Below are 23612 nucleotides of genomic sequence, written 5' to 3' on the forward strand. Positions count from 1 at the left end.
ATTTTAATCAGATTTGATAGGATGTTTTAAAAGTGGGATGCTGGGTTGATATAACCTCTTTTTTCACTGAAATGACAAGTCACCAGAAAAAAAAGAAAAGAACCACTCTGATAAAATAATCAGATTTAATAAAGAGAATTAAACAAATGTGATCAACAAAAAACAATAAGAAAACACTATACAAAAGCAAATGATTATGGCCATTACAAAGAAACACAACATTGAATAAGCAAATTCTTTTACAGATTTTATACATAAAGACCTTTAAATCAGGCAATCAGTTAATATCAATTTACTACCAACAGTCAGATTACAGTGCTTGTTTTCTTTAAGATTACTTTAAGACTTAGTCTCTCAATCAACATTTCAATTTGTCTTATCAAACCAGCTTTGGTTGATCTACAGACATTTAAGGCAAGGCTTTCGCTTGGCCTGTAAAACAAAACAAAAACTACAATGTCTGTAGTAACCAATACACAGAAAGGCACCTGGACTGCTTTAACAGTCATTTTACAAAACCCTGAGCTAAAGCTGTCCACTTTAACCTACACAGGAGCAAATACACAAGGCAACTTTCTGTTTTTAAAGTGAATTCATAAAAATAAAAATATATAGGAAAGAAATATACAGTAGTCAACATTTGAAGAGAATCAATACCTTTCATCAACGTTATACATTAATATTGAACAATAGCCATTATTATCTTAGGACAACTTTGATGAACTTCAAATGTTGACTACTGTATATCGATGTTCAGGGCTTTTAGAAAAATACAGTAAAGTATGGTATTACGTTAGTGTGTAAAATATAAAGCTCAGGAGAAAATGAAAACTGTCAGAGCAAAAGAAATTGTATGTACAGATCTTCCGTACAGGCTTGAATGGCAAAGACACCTTCCCTTTACATATAAATGACAATTAAGTACTTCATACAAAAGTACCTTAATTGTACAACATTATTGTCATGATCAGAGTGCAACAAAAAGGCATTTTGAGTGTGGGAAGACAAAGGCAGTGAAACCATGTTCTTCTACCAAAAAAATAGACAATATAACCAGACCAAGCCCATTTAAAAAAAAAACACACACACATAAAAAAAAAAAAAAACATGTTCCCTGGTGCAGAAGAGCTCTTTGATTTAAGAATTGAAAGCCCTGAGTTCTCACGATTTCTTTTTGAAAAAAAGCTTTATCCAAAAATAGGTGTTAAGCCTAAGGGCTAAAGGAGTGTTGACTGTTCCATTAAACAAAACTATGCGCTCATAAACATACAGTAAACGATCATAATTACAGCATTTTGGTGAATAACTGAGGACCATTCCATGGCATATTTGATATGGCTACAAGCAGCTAAAAAAAGGTTGCTTTTATATCAAATTCTTTGCTTATATATGACGTAATGTTAATCAAAAAAGAAAATATGTTTGCACAATTATCCTATCCATTTTTCTTCAACCACAATATGTATTGAACCACTAGTACTTTGTATTAAATAAAGTAAACCCCTAATTAAAATGGAATGTTCTTAAAGGCCAATTGGTGCCTTTCATTGTAACATGAGCTGTTTAAGGTTGTCGTGCAAGATGGTGTCTTTGACATCACGGAAGACGAGGCGAATGTTCTCTGTGTTGATGGCGGTGGTGAAGTGATGGTAAAGGGGCTTCTGCTGCTGTTCTCGACGCTTGTTGCGGAAGCACTCGACCAGGAACTTCTGCACATCCTGCAGATCGTGGGGCTCCCCTGTGAACTCGGGGAAGTAGTCCTTGATGTTCACGTTCTGAACTTTATCTTCCAGCAAGTCTGTCTTATTGAGGAAGAGAATGATGGAGACGTTGGCGAAGACGCGGTTGTTGACTATAGTCTCGAAGATATTGAGCGACTCCGTGAGCCTGTTGGTCTGGCGGTCTTCCATGAGCACCTGATCGTACTCGCTGGATGAGACTAGGAAGAGGATGGAGGTCACCGAATCAAAGCATTCGAACCATCGCTTGCGCTCCGACCGCTGCCCTCCCACATCCACCATCTTGAAAGGTACATTCTTGATCTCAAAGTTGTACTCATGAATACCCTTGGTGGGTTTTCGTGCCAGCAGTATATCCTTTTGGCAGGGCAAGTAGTTCTGCAGATTAAATGGAAACAAACATCAGACAGGCATAATACTAATCCAAATACTAAAACAGTTTTAAAAATGTTGTACCTATATTAGAGGTGAGCGATATAACGGTAGTCAATATACATGTAGAAATTCTCTACATGCACACTAACAAAGGTATAGATTCACGGATCATGGTTGTGGCAGTGCTGTGTTTTAAGCCTTGCCAGTTTGAAGGTACAGTAGGTGATTCTGAGAAATGCTGTTGAAAATTGAAATCAACACTCAAACAAACAATTTTGTGAATATTTGCTAGTGTTTACGTTCATGATGGGGGGGGGGGGAGAGAGTGAGCAAGCAGGACATAAGCAAAAAGACTGCAGCAATCAGAGACATTACTAGGGCTGTGCTCAGAATATCGATACGACGATACATCGTCATGGACTCCTGACGATGCGCGTATCGATACAGCAACTGCATATAGCAACTGAATATAGCCAATTCAGGGCTCGAATTTCAACATGAGATTGCAAGTATTACGCATTATTCTAATCATTCCCGCAGGTCTCCCACTTATAATGCTGGAAATTCCCGCAAACATTGATTCACTTTAGCATGTAGATTGTATTAGTAAATTAATCCATACAGGTTATAAAATCGAATTAGTCATTTTAAAACATTCTGCAAGACACAATTTCACAAACAGCGCGAGTGTTCAGCTGTGCCGCGTCTGTCACTCAAGATGTGTTGCTCAAGATAAGAATCAAACGCGCTGAAGGCGTTGATATACACTCTCGCTTTTAGGAGTTGGGACATGACGGAATATTCACTTGCCTATTCGGGCCAGCATTGCATTGTCACTTAAGTTTACCATTCGCTCATCTTTTTAAGTCTTACCAAACTAAACATTCAAGCGATTTTAAACTATTCAGTACTCGCACGCTCTCTGAGAAATGGTTTTCTCTGCATGCATACATAGTGTAAAACCACCTCACAAACAGCCTGTGAGTGACAAAAGTTCTTTTTCACGGATTATATCGCTTTTACAGACAAAAACAAGCGAAATGATGTCAAAAATTTCGGTCTTGGTGAGTATCCAACACAGTCGGTTATGTCTTAAGTACATAAAATATAATTTGCATGTGACAGTATAATGAAAAAAGGATCCGTGCACTAACTCTTAAAGTGACAGCAGCCATATGTGTCTGTCATTAATATTGTTGTCAAAACAACAAAAGATAGCTTTAATAATAAGGAATCTGGATTTATAGACGATGTATTTAATTTAGTCAGGACTAAAATACTACCCAATGTTATTTTACATTTAATTACTTTATTAAGTTTCTGTAGTATTTCTCAATGCTAGTGCTAGAGCTATTTAAAAACTTTTCTCTTTATTAGTAGGCTATCTTTATTCTATTGTATTTATTTGTTTAAAATGATTTCAACGTAATGTAAAGAAATTACTTTGTTTGGTGCACATTCCAACACTTATTTAATTTAACTCTCATTGTTTTTTAATGACAAAAACTAAATAGTTTATCACAACTGTTATAACACTGTTTATTCAATAAACATATTACTGTTAGTAAACTCTGCTCAAAATAAATTTAAATCCCAAATTGATTCGTATCGTGATGCGTATTGTATCGTGGCTTTAGTATCGTGATGCGTATCGTATCGTGACATTGTAGGGGGAAAAGGTTTACCATCAGGCAAGATTTAGAACCCATGTTAATATTGGAAAAGCTTTTCAGTGCTGGAGAGATGTTAGAGAGCGGGAAGGCCTGAAAACTTCAGCCGAGCTTTCTTTGTTTCTACTCGATATAGGAGTTACATTGGCTTTACTATGTTTCACAGAACCAAGAAATGCTGTCGTTGGTTAGAGGAATAGATCTAAGAAATAAAAATTCATGTGGCTCATGTTACTAAACAGTAATAATCTCATAAATGGTGATGTGTAGCTTGATGCTAATTGTAGCTCTAATGCACCTGTTACCCAGCTGCGATTGTTGATGCATTTAGTCAAAAGAATTCTTGTAAGGTCTCATAAGCATTATAGATCATTTGTGTTTCTAGAGTAAACCCCACTTTGTTTATCTTAATTTGCAGTGGACAAGGTTAAATCAAATGGAAAAACTACAAGATAAATATATGAGCCAAAATGCATTCTCGGTCAGTGCCACCTATAGTGCAGGCGTGAATTAGCCAAAGGCAATCAATCGTTTCGCATTTGCCGTAAAAGCACCATTCGTCTGCGATTCGCTTTGCTTTAATGCATTGCACTCAATGTGAAACGGCATAAGACATGTAAAGACATGAACGTAAACATTTGGGGGAAAAAACAGATGCGTAGATATATACAGAGGATGTCATACTGGGTCTGTTCAGTTCTTCTTTGTCCTGCCCCTTTTTTCTGTTGCTCATATTGTTACTTCTTATTTTCACATCAATTATCCATGTGAAATCCATTTCTCTTCTTTGTGCTTTACGGGCTTCGTATTTTGCATTTTACTTCAATGCTTGGCCCAGTATCGCTGCTTGCAGCTTTTCATTTGTTTCTTTGATCTATTATATTTATTTGCCCCACTGTTTGTAATTAGATTATTTGTTCTTATTTTATTTTATTTATACAGTAGGCTTGATAACTTTTAGTTATTGCTGTAAAATCAAAATTCTAAATGACACTTAGAATTTTGATATAACCTTATTTCAACCACAAATAGGTATATTGTGATCTATATTGTGAAATAAAATAACTTTTATTGTGATATAAGATTTTGGTCATATCACCCACCCCTAACCTGTACCAAATTACAATGCAATGAATCAGTACACGTAAAAAACAATATATCAGCCAACCTGATGACTATGGATCCAAAAAAACATTGATAACCTTGCTAATAAATAAAAAAAATCAGCTTTTTTCCCTGTTCATTTTAAGAAGCGTCATTAAATTGTATCATGTACATAGTGGTATGATACCAATTACCCTGTGCTCTGGATACCGGTACATGATGACATTAACATTTAAGAAACACTATTTCTTTTTACCGATTGTCCAAGTTTATCCACATTGTCCAGGAAATATTTCACAGATTCACCCTAAAAAGAAAAAAAAGACAATCATAATTGGGTACGTGTTATGTGAACTGTGGTGCAGAAGGTTAAACTTTGACTTTGTGTTGAGCCCCAATAAGGTCTATTTTTTTACCCTCTCCTGCCACTATATTTAAACACTATGTTATACTAATTTGCTAAATTACTCTGGCCCTCGTAAGCAAAAACTGGTAAGTGAGTTTTCAGGAAAACAAAGCAAAGCATTGTGGACTCTACTGGTTTGCTTTGTGAAGTATGCAAATCAACCTTAGGTAGAGAAGTTACTTAGTCACTGGCTTAAATGTACCAAATAAATTAATGTTTATCACTGAATAAATACAGATAAACATGCTAATCACAACCTGTACAACAATGGAGATTTTTAGTTGGAAAATTAGCTAAATCCTAATCTAAGTCACAAGGGTTCTACCCCTGAACATGAATGATGCTATCTTCATAACTGACATGCAAACTGAACTGAAGCTAGACAGAACACCCTCACTGTCATGACTAACAAGTCACCTTATTTGTGTTTAACTCATACTGGTGAATTACTCTCAGGTTTGAATCACTGTCAATATTAGCAAACACAAACTTAAGTTCCCTTTTGCATCATCAGTCCAATAAATTCAAGAATGGCCCCTAAATTACATTTTAAATGTATGAAAAATATGTAGCCTAGGCATTACACCATGATTAATGCTTTGTGTATGGAGTGTACAGCTGGTGGCACACAAGCGTGATAGGAGTAATTATGCAAGTACACTGTGCTTATCTGCCTTGATTCAGAATACCAAGCTATTTAACAACAGATCAACATTCCTTCAAGATCACAACCCCCACAATTACACGAATCTTATGAAAAAGATTGATTCTAGATCCAAAACTTTACTTCTTGGTGACTAAGAACAAATGAAAAAGATGCACAATAATTTAGAAGGTTTAATAATAAATATATAATTATGAGTGATCATTTAATTTACCAGCTGAAACTCTCTTCGTCTGTCATAGGCATTCTGAATACCACTGTCTTTCCACAGGGCAGAGATGGTGGGCAGGTAGTTCAGAAAGACTTTGGTCTCCACCATCCCTTTGGCCATCAAGGACGAGCGAGTGTCAAAGGCCATAATTGTCTCCCCGTGAACCTGATTCTCAGGGTCTCCCCAAGGGATGTGCAGCTTCTCACGGGCATCCACCAGCACCCGGACACCTAAACAGGACACCCATAAGAGATAGACATTTTGCAGTAACCAGGATACTATAAAAATAAACTTGAGGCTGCTGACATAATGACTTTAAAAAAGAAAATGAAACAGTTATGTATCCTCAGACCATAATGTCTCCTTTAGTCAACACAATCAAATTTATGAAAAATCATAGTCTGTCTCCATCCTGAAAAGCTTTTTTTGGGTCATATTTCCCTTTTTTATGAGGTCAACAAGGTCATTTGAGTCCTAATGCATTTTATAATTAAATTAAGAAATATACAAAACAAACATAGTTATTAAAAACAACTGTTCTATGAATGTCAACCTCATCACTCAAATTGTAAAGAAATTGTTAGGGCTTTTAGGTCATTTCCCATATCTTTAAGTAGCTAATTTTAGTAGCTCTACATTTAATAAATGGTAGCCTATATGTTTTAACTGTACGTATTAAATAATCTGTATATCCATTAATTCATGGAAGTGGATAAATATCTATAATAAATATTAAATAAATGTTTAATTTTTATTTAAATTAATTTGTATTTAATGATGTTGACTCATGTTGAGGCAATGAAAAAAGCATTTTGTTTGAAAATGTAAGCATGGCTGAATATATATATATATATATATATATATATATGTTTTTTCATGTATGTCTCAGGAATCAGTGGTATATTGAGGTACACTTATCAGAATATGTCATAAAACAATCACACATAAAGATGACTAAGTTAACCCAGACCAAAAGTAGGCGCTGTACTCTGCACTTTCTCTATGAGGCGCCAAGTTTTCTGAAAGGTTATATGTGAAACTTGAACATAGTCTACAAACACAAATGTTTTTTAAAAACAGTCGTTTCATTTTCCTTAGTCAAAATTGTTATCTGACAATGTAAAACAGGGGTTGAACAATAGCAACATTTAAAAGCACTGGCCTTCGCGTCGTCTATGGGCTGGGTGAGCAATCGAAAGTTTGCTACGTTACGTGAAAGGAATCGACAAACAGTTTCACTTGCCGCTGAAATTACTTTGACCGTTCATTTTCAATAATGAACGCGTCTCTCTCGATTTCAAGTTCTTGCCGTGGTACCTTTGATAACATTGCTGTAGATTGTAGCCCGGAACTCTTCTTTGGCCCGCTGATCGAAGTCCTGCCCATGAATTATGCGCATTTGTTTGAGGAAAGTTGACTTGCCACTTTCGCCTGCTCCTAACAGCAAGATCTTCACCAGTTTCTTCACGTAAGTCTTCTCTCGAGACAGGCTTTTGTCGATCTCCTTAGACTTCCTAATTTGATCAATTTCGCCGTTGGAGAGAAGACAATTGGGAATACAAACTATAGCAGTCCGGGAGGGCAGGAAATCCGCCATCTTTGTAGTAACGACTTCATGGATACATCACTCGCAGTGCCGCGCGCGGCGCGTTCACGTGTTCCGCAAAAATGGGCGGATACCCGGGTGTGGTTTAATGTTATAAAAATTATTTAAAAAAATACATTGTCAGCTATTTTTTATCATTTAGCTTTATTGAGTATTTATATAATAGGCCATTCCTATTTTCATTCCACAGCATGTCCTAATATATTGGATAAAATATAAAAAATAGTGCAGTGTTCTTTAAACACAGTTGATAATAAAGTGAACATATCAACATATCAATTTCATTACTTTGGTTTGAGTGGATGTTGCCATTTTGCCATGTCCCTAACACCAACTCTGACTTGAAAACTACCGAATTTATAGGTATTACAGGTTATGTCTTTATATGTTCATTTTCTGCAATCAAATAAATTCTAACAATTTTATTATTTTTACATATGCATACCACTTCATCCTGTAAATATTTTGCAATGTCAATTTAACTAGCAAAAGTAAGTTCTTTAATGACATCTTTCAATATTATAGCAATGGTTTTGATTAAAAAATATATTTTTTTTATTGGTTTGTCTTACATTTGGTAAAATTCCAGTGATCAATATTTCAAAAGATGTTTATATCTAATGTAAACCAACCCCCAATCCCTCACAGAGCAGTGTCTAACTATAGGTTTTTATTTCCATCCTGTTAGGATCCTTTTCATCTGGAATTGCCATTGTGTAAATAATGAATTTATAATTGGTGTAATAAAGTTTTAGTGTCTGAACTTGGTATCAAGCCATGAGAATAAAGTCTGCTACATACTTTTATAGCAATACCTCCTCGAATTACAAAAACACAAGCAATATTATTTTTTAATTACAAATTTCAAAAGGTAATAATAGGCTAATGAATGCCCCAGTTGGTCAAATAACTAAAGGAATAGTTCACCCAAAAATGGAAATTCTTTCATCATTTACTCACCCTCAAGTTGTTCCAAACCTGTATGCGTTTCTTTCTTCTGAAGAACACAAAAGAAGATATTTTAAAAAGAATGTTGGTAACCGAACAGTTGATTAATTAGTTAACGAACCCCATTAACTTCCACATTCTTTTTTCTAGAAGTCAATTGGGTCCATCAACTGTCTGGTTATCAACATTTTTCAAAATATCTTATTTTGTGTTCAATGACGAGATAATTTACATTTTGGGTGAACGGTCCCTTTAATATAAAACATGTTGCCTTCAAATGTCATTTACTTTTTCTTCTCAATAAAACTTTTTTATATTTAGAAGATACGCACAATACATGGTTTATGGACTATAATCTTAAATCCAGCTCTGAGGCTTTTGCTTTGTTTCCATTTTGATTGTGTACAGTTTGTATGCACATCAGAGAATGTGAGGCACATCATCATCCTCAGGTGCTTTCATGTGAAAACAACGACACGAGCGCCATCTACCGGAGATGACGTGTTAGTGTTATCACTGCTTTCTGCGTACAGGTTCTGAGCTGTTACCTGATTGGCTCACACAGTCATCGTCTTTGTGTGCATCGTGATGATTATAGATTAGACATAGTCAAAACGATAGTACGATTACCTCCCGAGTATTTCCCATTTCATTCCCTCGTCTACGAGCTTCAAGAATCTGGCGTGAAGAAGCGAATATGACCATAAAGAATGTGCGGGACCATGGGCAGCGTTATAGACCGCGCATGGCATGCCTGAAGAAGGTGGGTTGGAGCTCCATCCATGGCTCATCACCATCTGTGTTATTTACGTTCTCGCCAATGAGATAAGATTACTGTTACATTTCATTTATATAATCTAACAAATAGTATTTCAAGCCTTAAGGTCTCATGATATTTTTGCTGGTCTTGGTCCTGTAAAGTGTAATTGAGCAGACCAATACAATTAGGCAACTTGAATTCATATTGTCGTGCAGGATTAATTAAAGCTGCCCATTTCACTTTCAGTGGTCATTTCCATCTATTCCATCCATTCAGAATTTTAAAGCATCTTTTTCTATATGCTAATAAAAAATATTGTTGACTATATCAGAAATTAGCCCTATTATTTTGCACTATCCATGTGTCCATGTTTTGGTCACAGAGGAACTTTTTAATTAACTAGATTGATTAAAATGGCAAAGTAAATTGCGTTTGTCATGTTTGTTTTGATTGATTTAATTGTTGTTGCTTTTATTGTACGTTGTTTTCAAGTCAGGATTTTTTTTATTGACGATTTGACGCTCCATGTACATTGTTTTCTTTTTTTCTTTTTTTTGTCTGCTTCCTAGGTATATATTTTAAATGTTTTCCAGTTACAAAATATATTTTATTATTACTTCTGACCCACAACAATTCAGGTATGAAACGATTGAAATTATACATATTAATTTACAAATCAACTTTAAGGTTAAATTTCTGTATTAATAACTAAAATAAAAAAAAATAATAATAAACTCATAAAATCAATTTATAAATTAAACACATTTTTACAATTCAAATGGATTCTAAAGATGTTATGACCTAATAATAAAAACACTTTTTGGATTGTTAGGTGTTAATTGTTTATTAGCAGCTTACTCTCAGAAAAGGTCACTGTGTGCTAATAGTATTAGTATAGCTTTGTCATGAGCCTCTGGTATAATGCAGTCCCTCTTCTATCGCAAAGATACTTCAAACCTTCAAACCGACAGTATGATCCACTAGACCATATATTATTGGTGCACTACTTTGCTCTTGACCAATGCACTGATAATGACCCAATAACTCGGCCAAGAGCTTTCTGTGATCCATAGCAGGGTGTAGCATGAGTTCACAACAGTCTTCAAAAGAGAGACCCTGACAAAGCATGAAAAACTTCAAACAGCTGAGTCACAAATCAATCACTGAGTATATTTCAAAGGGGTCAGCCGCAGCCCCTTTAGACCATAAACCAGCAGGGAAGACTTCACGGTGGAATAATTTAGTGAGACGTGCACACAGGCTGCCACAAGATAAAAAGGCCTAGAAGGACATTTGTCATCATAGATTTTGAATTCTCAAAACGTTGCATGATCATGTCCCATTTTTTGCATGTTAGGTGGAGACTGTGGTGTTGGAGATGCAGGACCCCAAAACTGGAGTGAAATCCCAGACCCAGAGGCTTGTTATCACAACCATCCCACATGCAATAACAGGTGAGATCATCAAAAATGGCTGCCGTTTACATCAGTTGGTACTATTACTCAAGAAGGAATCTTTAGAAAAACTAGAAGACAAATGTGAGATGTGAGACGCAGCATCTATAGTGAAGGGTAGTGGGCTCACCTACTAATTTGTATTGATTTTTGCAATTGTATTACTCCTCTGGAGTGCTAGTCATCTGTGCGGTCAATGCATTTAGAGGCTGTTTATGTGGGTCTGAGACTGAAGAATCTATTGCCATGACAACCTTTGAGCAGTAATGGCTGGCTGCAATGACTCTCTCCTCTAGACTGCATGGTTTCAGGAAGGAGAGCTCTTGTAATCTCCACTCTTGGTCTTAAATGCTGCCAGCCAATTACATACAGCAACATAAACTACACTGCTTAAAGGGTTAGTTCACCCAACAATGTCATTCATTACTCACCCTCATGTCACCCTCAAGACATTCGTTAAGATTCGGAACACAAATGAAGATCTTTTTATTGAAATCTGAGAGCTTTGAAGGGACACATACACAAATACCACTTTCAAGCCCCAGAAAGGTAGGAAAGATGTCATTAAAGTCATGTTAAGCGGTTTAACCTCAATTTCATGAAGCAAAAAAACCCCCTCATAATTACCACATTATTTACGCGTGTTCACGTAACAACGTCAATACAACACGTATTGGACATAGTGCTGTCGTGAACATGTGATTGACAATATATTAATATGTAAATAAAGTGGTTAAAAATTTTTTTTTGCACAAAGCACTTGGGTTTTTTTTTATACAATTGAGGTTAAACCACTGGAGTCACATGGATTACTCTATGATGTCTTTAAAGGCTTTCTGGGACTTGAAAATGGTAGTTGCGTAGCTGTTAATGAAGGGACAGAAAGCACTCAGATTTCATTAAAAATATCTTCATTTGTATTCTAAAGATGACCGAAAGTCTTACGGGTTTGGAATGACATGAGGTTGTTTAATTAATTAAAGAAATTTCATTCTTGAGTAAACTAACCCCTTAAACTTAATTGGAGCCTGTGATTCTTCACAGCATTTATATATATAATTGATTTATTGGAAAGGTTTTTATTTAAAAATTCATTGAAATGGTATGGTATGCTCTTCAGGCTAGCAGGCACTAATGAAGCCACTCAGATTCACCCCTGCAGAGATCTTCTCATTAGTCTCCTATCACGAGGACCTCAGCGGGATGCACACTGGAGGACCAAGTCATAGTGTGATACCTATTTTAAGAATGCACCTTAGTTGTGTGTCTAATACTCACTGTTGTGTTGCCTGTAATGCTTTTGATGAATCTCTTACTCGAAAGCCTGCTAAATGAATAAATATAAATTATACTTACAGTATAAATTGTATATAAATTAAATACTTAATCTCAGACTCTATTTTTGCTTCCAATTTAGCGTTTCTTTCACATATACTCCTCTCTGTCACTTTTAGTTTCTCATTATGTTTCATACATACAGTATATGCTTATATTAGTATTGATTTAACGTCATGAGACTTCTCTCCAGTATTATTTTAATATCACTGAGAGTTTTTTTTTGTATATTTCGGGGAAAAAAATTATATTTCCATTTAAATTTTAGTGAAAGTGTTTTTTTTTAATGCCCTAGATAAACTGCTGTAGCTCTGTATATTTCTATATGGCTTCGCCGTCGAAGAGTAATTTGCTGGTGAAGTGGATTAACTTGTTGTACAGTTAACAAAAGTTGTCATGAGCATTGCGATGTTGGATGCGGATGCGGATGTCATAAGTATGTCAGTAGACTGGGAATATTTTAAAATGCGCAGTTCGTTCATGAATCCGTAAGATCTTACCTTCATGCTGTCGAAAAACAAACCGGAAGACAGAACACAACGAGCACAGAGCTAAATAGGGTTGGGGTTACAGAAGGTCTATAGTTTTTATTCTTTTTTATTTCAATTTTAGTTATTTTAGTACATCAAGTTAAACTAAATGAAATAAAGTTTTTTTTTTATATTTGATTTTATGTCCGTTAACATTTATTTTATTTCAAGTAATTGATTTTGGTCACACTTTAGCGTCCAATTCTCATTGTTAACTAACTATTAACTCTGACTTTTGCCTAAACAAACTCCTAATTACTGCTTATAAATGGTTAGTAATGTGGTTGTTAAGTTTTGGTATTGGGTTGGATTAAGAAATGTAGAATATGGTCATGCTGAATAAGGCATTAATATGCGCTTTATAAGTACTAATAAACAGCAAAGATCCTAGAAGTGTTCATACTAATAAGCAACTAGTTAATAGTGAGAATTGGACCCTAAACTGATGTGTTACCTTAATTTTCTTATGGTTTTAGTTTTAGTTGATTATAGTAACCCTGCTTCTCTCTCTATAGTCTCTCATGGTGTGTGTGTAGTGATAAATCCTGGTGGGCAGATTCAATCTAATGGCCAATTTTCCCACCCACTGATAGACTTTTATTCCTCTGAAATGTTGTTTATTGCATATATTGTTCTTTCAGGGGAAGATATTGTTGCATGGATTGCTAATCGGTTAAAAATAGATGCTTTGGGTAAGTCAAGTACATTGTTTTTTGTGTATAATAATGATAAGAATATCTCCCAGTCAAGGTCTTTATATTACAGATCTGCTTGAAGAAATATATTCTAGTGCTATAAAATATGATGGGGTGAGATGTGGTACTGTTCATTTGGGTCTTGCTTAGATAAATTAAGTAACTTTCTCACACTTAATGTTTAGAGGCCCAAGCTATGGGGACCATGTTGGTGGCGTTTGGGTACATCTATCCACTACAAGATCATAAGAGACTTATCATTAAACCAGACACATCCCTGTATCGCTTTCAGGTAACTTGAAATATTATATTGACCAAAAGTGACAGTAAAGACATTTATAATGTAACAAAAAAAAATCTATTTCTAACAAATGCTGTTCTTTTGAACAATCTATTCATCAAATAATTCATCAGCTTTGCCATCACAGGACTAAATTACATTTTAATATATATTACAATAGAAAGCCATTATAATTTTATTAATATTTCATAGTGTTTCTGTTTTCTGTTTTTCACAAGGTAAATGCTTCTTTGTACTAATCTTTTACATTTTTCCCATACATTTCTTTTTCCAGACACCATATTTTTGGCCTGCACAGCAATGGCCAGTGGAAGACACAGACTATGGTGTGTAATCATCTTTCATTTTCCATGCATGCTTATAGGTTGTCATAGCAATAATTCACAGTGAGGTTATTCGTCATGCTTTCAAACAGCTGTCTGAGATAAAGAATTTGATAAATTGTTTTCTTGTTGAGTCACATTACATCTTTCAATTGGCTTTTATTGGCAAGGTCAGATGTTTTTATGTGCATTTTCCAGCAATCTATTTGGCAAAGAGAAATATACGCAAGAAAGGGATGTTGGAGCTGTATGAACAGGTAATACCACGTCATATTCTCCATTGTCTTAATAAATATATTAATTTCTCTGAAATCTTTTGCTAAAATAAAACCTATTATTTTGTAATGCATAAAAAGATTTTTAATTTACTATAATAAACTGCATGACAAATTACTATACTTAGGAAGTAAAACACACAATAAATACATATGACATAAAATTTGTCTGTCTCTCAACCCAGGAAGAGTACAACAATCTTTATAAATGGATGAATCACAAGTGGGATTTTATTGTAATGCAGGCCAAAGAGCAGTACAGGTGGGTCACACGTGCTTTACTTAAACTATTGGAGAATATTTATGATTTTTCATGGATCAATCCAAGAATGGGTCTCATTCACTGATCTATATAGAATGTCATTCTATATAGATCAGTGGTCTCATTCACTAATTCAGTACGTGAATTATTTTAACTTATACTACGGGTATGTTCGAATCTGATTGGTTGACGTGACGAACATTCTAAGGTGTGCAATTATTTTCATGGAAACGCACAGCGAAAGTAGTTCCAGGCAGATCTTGACCGCATTACAGCTCCATATCACTTCGCCAAATGATTTCAGTAATTTCAAAGGTCTTCACAGCCTTCAGAACCAAAACCAAAACAAATAAATATAGTAAACAACAGGATAAAGACGACACATTATTTGTTATTTGTATATGTTTTTTGCCAGAAAATTACTTTTTTTTATGTACGGACAGCACATACACTCTTTCTCCCAAGAACTTCTCCCAAAACATTTCCGCAAGATTCACAATAGGTGGATATGCACATTACTTTGTTCATAAATTTGGAATATTCTAAATGAGCAACCGCATGCCTGATTTTTGTTATTTGCATAAAACTGTGAGAAAAAGTGTTTTCTTTTCATCTTTTCATTCTTTTCTTGATGTTTTCAAGACCCAATGATTTTTTTATTTGTTTTTCAATATATATGTAATTTATATAGTCAAAATATTTGTGCCAGCATATAACAAGACCTATTGCCTATTTGTATAGGGCAGGTAAGGAGAGGAAGAAGCCTGACCGGGTGGTTTTTGACTGTCAGGAACGGGCCTACTGGGTTGTACATCGGCCACCGGTGAGTTAAATCTGGACTGGAATTTTAAGGAATTTGAATTATCTTGCTATTTTCCTAAATCTGCTGTCAGGCTCCTCACATAAAGCTTCAGAACATTAGAAAGACATTATAGTTAAGTATAAGTGTGTTATTTTCACAGCCCGGAACGGTTAGTGCCATGGACCATGGACTTGACAGGATGGTCGACCCCAATTTGGAGGAGGTAAAGGTAAGTGTGACAATTAATTATAACTTCTAAGGAGCCAAAATAGGTCATTTTTTGTAAAGAAATGGCAAAATTATAAAAAGTAGACTTTCAAAATAGTGTGTGTCTGATGAAGAATCTTGTAATGAAACAATGGACTGTATAACCAACATTAACAGATATTACTGCTGAGATTATCAAGGCTAGGCTTATCAAGGATATTTCTAGAATATCAGCTTATCTCCAATAGGATTTAAATGATCATAATCTCACTGTTTAGCAATCCAAATGTCTCATTGTGTTCAATAAAATAGGCTTGTCTTACACCCTTTCTCACATTCTTTTCTACAGATTTGATTCCTAAACTTACATGTAGAAGCACATGTAATCAGATGACTTCAAAATGAAAGCACATTCTCAATGGATCATAAATTGGACGCTGTGTATTTGAAATATGAATACCTGCTTTTAAAATGACATTTCAAGTCCACAAAGCAACCATATTCACTCTCTCTTCACTCATAACCCAAACATGTTCAAATGTCAATATTTTGCTTTTAACACTATCTTCTAGATGAGTCACCATTCCCTTTCTTTGAATTTAAACTGCTTCTAAAATTGTTTTTCAGAAAAAAACACCTGACTACTACAGAAGAATTGTAAGTACCAAAGAACTTGCTCAAATATTTAGTTGTAAAAGACAATGATCAAATATAAAATTTGTTCGTTTTTGACCAACGATTCATTGTTTTTTTGCAGATTATGTTCACGCAGCAGTGTATCATGAGACCAAGGGTGAAGTCATCTGTGTCGATTGGAGCGTATGTTACTGTGTTTGAACAATTCCTGTTATGACTTGCATTAGATTAAGAATTCTGCACTAAAAAAGCATATTCTTTATCATTTAAATATATAAAATATTATAATATATAATTATATAAATATATTTGTATTAAATATCTTTAAAGTCCCCGTGTAGTCAATAATTGTATTCCTTAAAACTCATCTTTTATCACCAAAATTACATATTTAAATGTTTTTTTCCTTGAAAAAAAGCTTGAATGTAACTCTGAATATGCAAATTAGCCCCGCCTCCACTCACTCACACCAGTGCTGCGTTCCAGTCCACTTTTAGACACGCACTTGCGAACTGTCCTAAGCACTTCCCCTCGGAGGAATCCCTGCCGCCATTTTGAAGTGCGTTCCATTTCGTCAAGTGGACGAAGGAAGTTTATATGGACAGACCCTCGTTCCCTCGATTTTGACCGAGGGAGCGAGTCTACTTCATATGTACACTTCAGGCAGCTCCATATACCACAATGCAACACGATTGTGACGTCACCGCAGATCTCGTCTAATCACCACCACCAATTATGATGTTTTTCATTTAAAACAACCCAAACACATCTATATACATTTGGATTCTGCAAAAACAAAAATTAAAATAATAAATCAACTCCATAACTGATTCCAAGTGATCATGGGCTTAGGACGTTCCAGTTCAGCCCATTGCAGTTTCCGCCAGTAGTGGGCACTCGTGCAACGTAAGCAATGACGGACATCCGAGTGAACGAGACGGAGGGAAGTTAGCGAGTGAAGGGCATGACAATTTTGGACTGGAACGCAGCACAGCTCAGAGATCCACTCGTTGACGTGATTGGTTTCAAGGTAGTTTGTGACATCAGAAACACCAGTGATTTCAAACCGTGTTTTTGAGACTGTCTTTAGTTCACTGCCATTTTAAGGAGAAAATACTCAGCAATGGTGTTGACTTATGAATTTGCACATGGTTTGTCTTAAAGCATATTAAAAACACCACATAGACATATAAACAACATTAACAGCTAAGAGTATTTTAATAATTTTTACAATTTATTTTCAATTTTATTGTAATCTTTTGCAGGCTTGTTAAGTATTCGATAACATACAAAGAGCATGACCCATTTCTCCACTCCTGCCTCCCAAGTAACCCCTGGTTAACGGATGATGTTACGTACTGGAACCTCAACATGCCAAAGTGAGCTTCAATTTCTTAAAGTGTTTCAATGTCAGAAACAAACATTTTTATTTTAAATAATAGCAATTTTTTTTCTCATTTAAAAACTTGATGTACTGTGTGTTTGGTTCATACAGTGTTGAGATCCCTACTAAAATGCGAGTGGAGCGCTGGACTTTCAGCTTTGGAGAGTTGCTTTCTGACCCTCGGGGAAGGGATGATTTTCGCCTCTTCCTTAAAAAGGAGTTCAGTGGTATGTATTATTCAAAAAAATTTAACAATGTTGGCTTTTTTTTTTAGGTGCCTTGTTGAGTGAGTTCTGCCCTTTTTAAGAATGGAATTAAATGATTTATATTCAAATTCAAAACTGCAATAACTGTCATTTATTAGGGGAGGTTGTGACTATAATCTGATTGGTTAATAGGTGAGAATCTTGCCTTCTGGGAGGGATGTGAGGATCTGAAATGGGGTGCTGCAGAGACAATGAAAGAAAAAGCTCAGCAAATTTACAAGTAAGTATTATATTATATTATATTATATTAGTCACGGTTTTGTCCACGAAGATGATGAAGAAAAGTGAATTCAATCTAAATTCAATATAACTTTAATAAGCTTAAAGAAAAGCAAAACACTCCAATGAGTAAAAGACATAACAGTATGCACTTAGGTGCCATTTACACTACTCTGTTTTCATAGTTTTATGTAAAATATTAAAATAAATGTATTTTCTCCATTTTCTCTACATGTTTTAACCATTAATCAAAATAATTGCATTAGTCATTTTTACTCTTATTTGATTAGGACCTTTTTGGCTCGTGGAGCTCCACGTTGGATCAACATTGATGGCAAAACAATGGACATAACAGTGAAAGGTTTGGCACATCCTCACCGTTATGTACTGGATGCTGCCCAGACTCACATTTATATGCTCATGAAAAAGGTATCTGATCTCTTGTAAAACTTTGTACCTCAAATGCTTGTGGCCTTTACGAATGAAATTAATGTTAGCTATGATCTGGCGTTTAAGGACTCGTATGGGCGATATCTCAAATCCCCAGTGTTTAAGGAAACTCAGAAGAAGGCTGTTGTTCCCGAAGCACACCGATTCAGGTTAGATGTGCCTTTCTGTTAGTTCCTCTTTATATATATATATATATATATATATATATATATATATATATAACTGCTTTATAATGCGTATGTGACATCAAGAATGATCTTTATCCCTTTCTAATGTCTTGTAGTGAGACACAGTTGGAGCAGAATTCCAGGAGAAGGCGTCCAAGTCTGAGTCCCATCATGCTGAGACAGCAGGAGGAAGAACAGAAAGCCAAACTTGCAGCAAGTGGACCGGTGGACATCACACAGGTCATGAGCAAACTGGAAAAGAAACAAAGAAAATGAAAGGAAACCGAGCAAAAATAGAATCGATTTTAACAAATATTTATGATAAACAAAAAGGATAACCACCATTCTGGTCAAAGCAATAAACTATTTTGCAAGCCAATATGTTTATATGGAGCAATAGAGATTTTGTTGCTATGCTAATGCTCTCTCTGTAATATCACAGATATTTCTATTTTTTGAAAACTTGCTTGATATATTTTTAAAATGTCATCAATTTGTGCAATCCATTTGGTGTTTTAGTAGGCCATTGTGTGTTACTCTTTCCCAGACTTGTTTACTCATTCACAATAATTTTAAACCTTTATGTCATATTTATGTTTTGTAAAACTTTATACATGTATAATACATGTTTATACATGTGCAAAAATTATCAGATGCTGCCCTTCTCATTACTAAAGTTCGTTTTTGTCTCATGTTTGTTCCATGTTTGTAGCGGTCTCCTTGTAAATCATTACTTTATTGAAATATATAGTAAAACCATTTCTGACATCTGTGTTCACATCATGTGTCTTTGTCATTCATGATTGTTTTTAAGTGAAATGTACAGTGTGCATGTATCTCATCATGTATCTCATCAGTGTGTGCATAGTTACCACTTGTCAAAATAACTGGCCTGATAGGAAATGAACATGCAATTTTTTGTGTTCTGAAATTCTGAAATATCCTGTCATAATTTACTCACTTTCATGTGTTTTGAAACCGGCATGACCTGCTGTATTTCGAGACCACGTAAGAAGATATGGATAAGATAGAAGAAGAACAGGATGTCCAAGCTGCTTATTACCATTCAATGAAAGTGAATGGTGACCTTGGCTGCCAAGCAAGATTTTCAAGGCAACAGTATCAGTGCAGGACACGTCTTCTTTTAAAGCTTGATAACCTCTAGCCCCCATTCACTTTCATAAATATTCTGCTAAACCTGACCTGTTGTGTATGACAGAAGAAATAAAGTCAAATGGGTTTAGTACAACATGAAGGTGAGTAAATTAAAATAATAAAACATTCTATTGAATATGTCACTGAAAAATAGTAAAAAGAAAAATTAGGTGAGCTGAGAGAAATTCTGTAAGATTTGCAAAGCATAGATATTTAAAAAAATTAATTGAAATAAAAAATAATACAAAGGCCTAGTTTCACAGACAGGGATTGGATTAAGCCGGGATTAGGGCCTTAGTTCAATTAGGACTTTTAATTTGTTTTAATAAATGTACCCTAAAAAAAAAACATTACTGATGTGCTTATTGAGACAAAACATATTTTAAGATATATCGGTGTAAGTTGCTTTCAGTTAAAGCAGCTCAAACGTGCATTTTAGTCTGAGACTAGGCATAAGCCTTATCTGTGTAACGGCATAATTGTCTTAAATATAGGCTTATGGTAAAAACAGTGCCTTGAAAATATTTCCAAGAAAAACTGACGTATTTTGTATTGTGATCACTAGATGTCATGCTTGTGTTGCTCTCACACTAATGCAATTCTTTTATTTGCAGTAGGCTACATTGTATTTTTTTTAATGGATTAAAATGATCCAGGATGAATTTCACCAACTGCTACTATTGCATTTTACCAACTGCTCATTTGTATACTGTATATATGGACAAAAATATTGGGACACACTGTGATGATGCCACCTTCACAGTAAATCAGTTCATGAAATTTCATCCTTGCCAGATAGTCCACAGTCAACTGTAAGTGGTATTATTGGAAAGTGGAAGGGTTTAGGAACAACAGCAACTCAGTCACGAAGCGGAAGACCACATAAAGTCACAAAACGGGGGGTCACCGAGTGCTAATAGCATAAAAGTTGCCAACGCTCTTCTGACTCCATAGCTGAAGACTTCCAGCACTAGCATTAATATCAGCACAAAAACTGCTGTTGGAGCTTCATGGAATGGGTTTCCTGTTGCATGGAAGCCTCACATCACCAAGTACAATGTAGTCGGATGGAGTGGTGTAAAACACGCTGCCACTGGACTCTGGAGCAGGGCGAGTCTGGGTTTGGCCAATGCCACGAGAACATTACCTATCTGGCTCCATTGTGTCAACCATAAAGTTTGGTAGAAGGATAATGGTATGGGGCTGTTTTTCAGGGGTTGGGGTAGGCTTCTTAGTTCCAGTGAAGGGAAATCTTAATGCTTCAGCATACCAAGACAATTTAGGCAATGCTATGCTTCCAACTTTGTGGGAGCAGTTTGCGGAAGGCCCTTGACTGGGACCTAGTGCACAAAGCAAGGTCCATAAAAGCAAAGTTGGTTGAGCCTTGGTTGAACCTTTGGGGTGAACTGGAATGGAGGTTGCGAGCCAGGCCTTCTTGTACAACATCAGTGCCTGAATAGTAATGAATAGGCAAAAATTCCTACAGAAACACTCTAAAATCTTGTGGAAATCCTTCCAGTGGAAGCTGTTATAGATGCAAAGGGGGACCAAGTCCATTTTAATGACTATATTTAGAATACGATGTCATTACAGTTCCTGTTGGTTTATGGTCAGGTGTCCCAATATTTTTGTCAATGTATGTCATATTGTCCAAACAGAATGAGTGTTGTAATCTGATTGTATTTATTTTGTTTCATTTTTAAATCACAAAAACAACCAGCCATTTTGACAGGGGTGTGCAGACTTTTTAAATCCACTACATATCTGTTTCAGTTATTTCTTGGATGTATAGGGAAGAGGCCAAGAGCAGAATCTGTCAGGAATGGAGTATATTGCATTGTCTATATTTGAAAGAGTCCAGGTTGTTTGACACAAAGGGTCGTTAATACTAATACATGCATTGCATGAACTGTGCCCTACAGCTCTGCCGGTTCACAGCACCTGTGCCCCATCTGGCCGTATATTCAGGCATTTGTGAAGCTCAATCTACTGCCTCCCCTGGGCTCATGACACTGCCCAACAGTGCTGCCTGCCCATCTCCCATCAGCGTGGCCATCGACAGTACTCCAGCCTCAGAGAGGAGGTTTGATGACAACGGAGGGCCTTCCTCTTCCCATTTCCCATCTATTGCAGAGGCGTCTGTATCAGAGGAAGAGTACCAGCCACCTGCCCCTAAGTCTCGTATGGCTCTGTCACTGAGCAGACTGCTCCGCAGAGGATGCAACGCCCCGTCTGTCTTTGCCAGCCTATCCCCGAAATGTGCTGTAGTTTCAGGGGGAGGCAAAGTACAACCGCTTGGAGAGGAGCCGCTAGCACAACCCCAGCCCAGAAGAATTGCAAAGTTGGTATTCGCTTTTTGATTTTATTTTGGTCCGACTGATTTTACAATACTATATTTCGATTTACAGTAAATGAAAAATACTGTATTTTAATGACGCCAAGGGGATATTTCCCACAATGCAACTTTAAAATTCAGTAACATACTGTATAACTGTCCTAAAGTAAAATACAGTTCATTTTACAGTTAAATACTGTGTAATTTACAGAAATTGCTAAAAGTGTATGAAAAATAACCAATCTACTTTCACAGCTTTTTTCAAATCAAAGTCGACATCCCACCTGAATGCCGCATCTACCCCATTGATTCAGAAGATGAGGAGGATGATAGTCCTGATGCAGCAAGACGAGGCGTGAAAGAAATAATTTGCCCATGGGAAACTGTCACCAAACAAGATGGAGCTAGATAGAAGAGTCATAGACGAGTTTATGCACTCTTAAAAATAAAGGTTCCAAAAGAGGGTTTTCGCAGCAATGCCGTTAAAGGACCATTTTTGACTCCCCGAAGAACCTGTCAGAGATCAGTTTTTAAAAGAACCTTTACATTTAAAAAATCTAAAGAACCTTTTTCCAATATAAAGAACCTTTTGTGGAAAGAAAAGTTTCCATGGATGTTACAGGTTCTTCATGGAACCATCGATGCTAATGAAGAACATTTATTTCTAAGAGTGTAGAGAGGAAATGAATACACGGAACCAATTCTTGTGTCATAAATATTTTGTCTTACAACCCCGAGAAGGCTGTGGTTAGTAATGTATGAAGTAACCTCATCTCTAACTGACTTGTCTGTTATTTTTGATAGCTTTTAGGTAGTGCCTACATGTTATTGTTGCCAATGAAACTATTTGGTTATAGTTAATGATGGTTTTATATACATAAATTCGTATTCTGATGTCACTGTTCTTGGACGACTGAAGGGGCCTTATTTTAAGAGATTTGCTTTGTTTGTTTGTTTAACTGTCGTCAGTTTGGTTAGCTGTGTTAACAAAAGATTTTGTACTTGGCTTGTTCACTGTTTTATATAGCTGCAAAACATGCATAAATGTGAATCGCTTTAAGAAATGTTATTTTCATAGAAGTAAATAGTAAGGGAGTAACACAGAATGTGTGTACACATTTGCTGTCTGAATGTTTAACCTTTAAAATGTTTACAGTTCAGAATGTGAATTTGTTCATGACTCATGTTTAAATTGTGAAAGTGCCTCAATAAAACATCTCAAAGTTAGTTATTTTGATGTGCAGTTGGTACATGTATGGCATATATTTAGCATTCAGTATAACTATTATTTTATTTTTATTGTGTATTTTGTTTATTTTATGATAAAATTTCC

General features: G+C 35.6%; 3 protein-coding genes across 3 annotated transcripts; 2 read left to right on the plus strand and 1 right to left on the minus strand.

The window, feature by feature from the left end:
* Nucleotides 1–111: 111 nt before the first annotated feature.
* On the minus strand, nt 112–7833 carry gna13a (guanine nucleotide binding protein (G protein), alpha 13a). The gene is made up of 4 exons (XM_077201009.1): nt 7487–7833; nt 6173–6399; nt 5145–5195; nt 112–2117 (listed from the first exon to the last, which is right to left on the minus strand). The coding sequence occupies exons 1-4, from the start codon at nt 7764–7766 to the stop codon at nt 1545–1547; spliced, it is 1131 nt and encodes a 376-aa protein (XP_077057124.1). The 5' UTR covers nt 7767–7833; the 3' UTR covers nt 112–1544.
* Nucleotides 7834–9287: 1454 nt separating this feature from the next.
* LOC143710082 (regulator of G-protein signaling 9-like) lies at nt 9288–20292 on the plus strand. Its single transcript, XM_077201008.1, has 17 exons — nt 9288–9486; nt 10841–10937; nt 13444–13494; nt 13683–13789; nt 14073–14124; nt 14320–14378; nt 14582–14658; nt 15400–15481; nt 15621–15683; nt 16295–16324; nt 16425–16486; nt 17569–17682; nt 17799–17914; nt 18086–18173; nt 18463–18601; nt 18689–18771; nt 18906–20292. Exons 1-17 carry the CDS (start codon nt 9421–9423, stop codon nt 19063–19065), a joined length of 1446 nt encoding a protein of 481 aa, XP_077057123.1. The 5' UTR covers nt 9288–9420; the 3' UTR covers nt 19066–20292.
* On the plus strand, nt 19527–23506 carry LOC143710086 (regulator of G-protein signaling 9-like). Its single transcript, XM_077201013.1, has 3 exons — nt 19527–20045; nt 21867–22285; nt 22535–23506. Exons 1-3 carry the CDS (start codon nt 20040–20042, stop codon nt 22689–22691), a joined length of 582 nt encoding a protein of 193 aa, XP_077057128.1. The 5' UTR covers nt 19527–20039; the 3' UTR covers nt 22692–23506.
* The last annotated feature ends 106 nt before the right edge of the window (nt 23507–23612 follow it).

This window comes from Siphateles boraxobius, unplaced genomic scaffold (assembly GCF_051911475.1).
Source record: "Siphateles boraxobius isolate OS27281-9 unplaced genomic scaffold, OSU_SipBor_1 46, whole genome shotgun sequence".
Classification (NCBI taxonomy): Eukaryota; Metazoa; Chordata; class Actinopteri; order Cypriniformes; family Leuciscidae; genus Siphateles; species Siphateles boraxobius.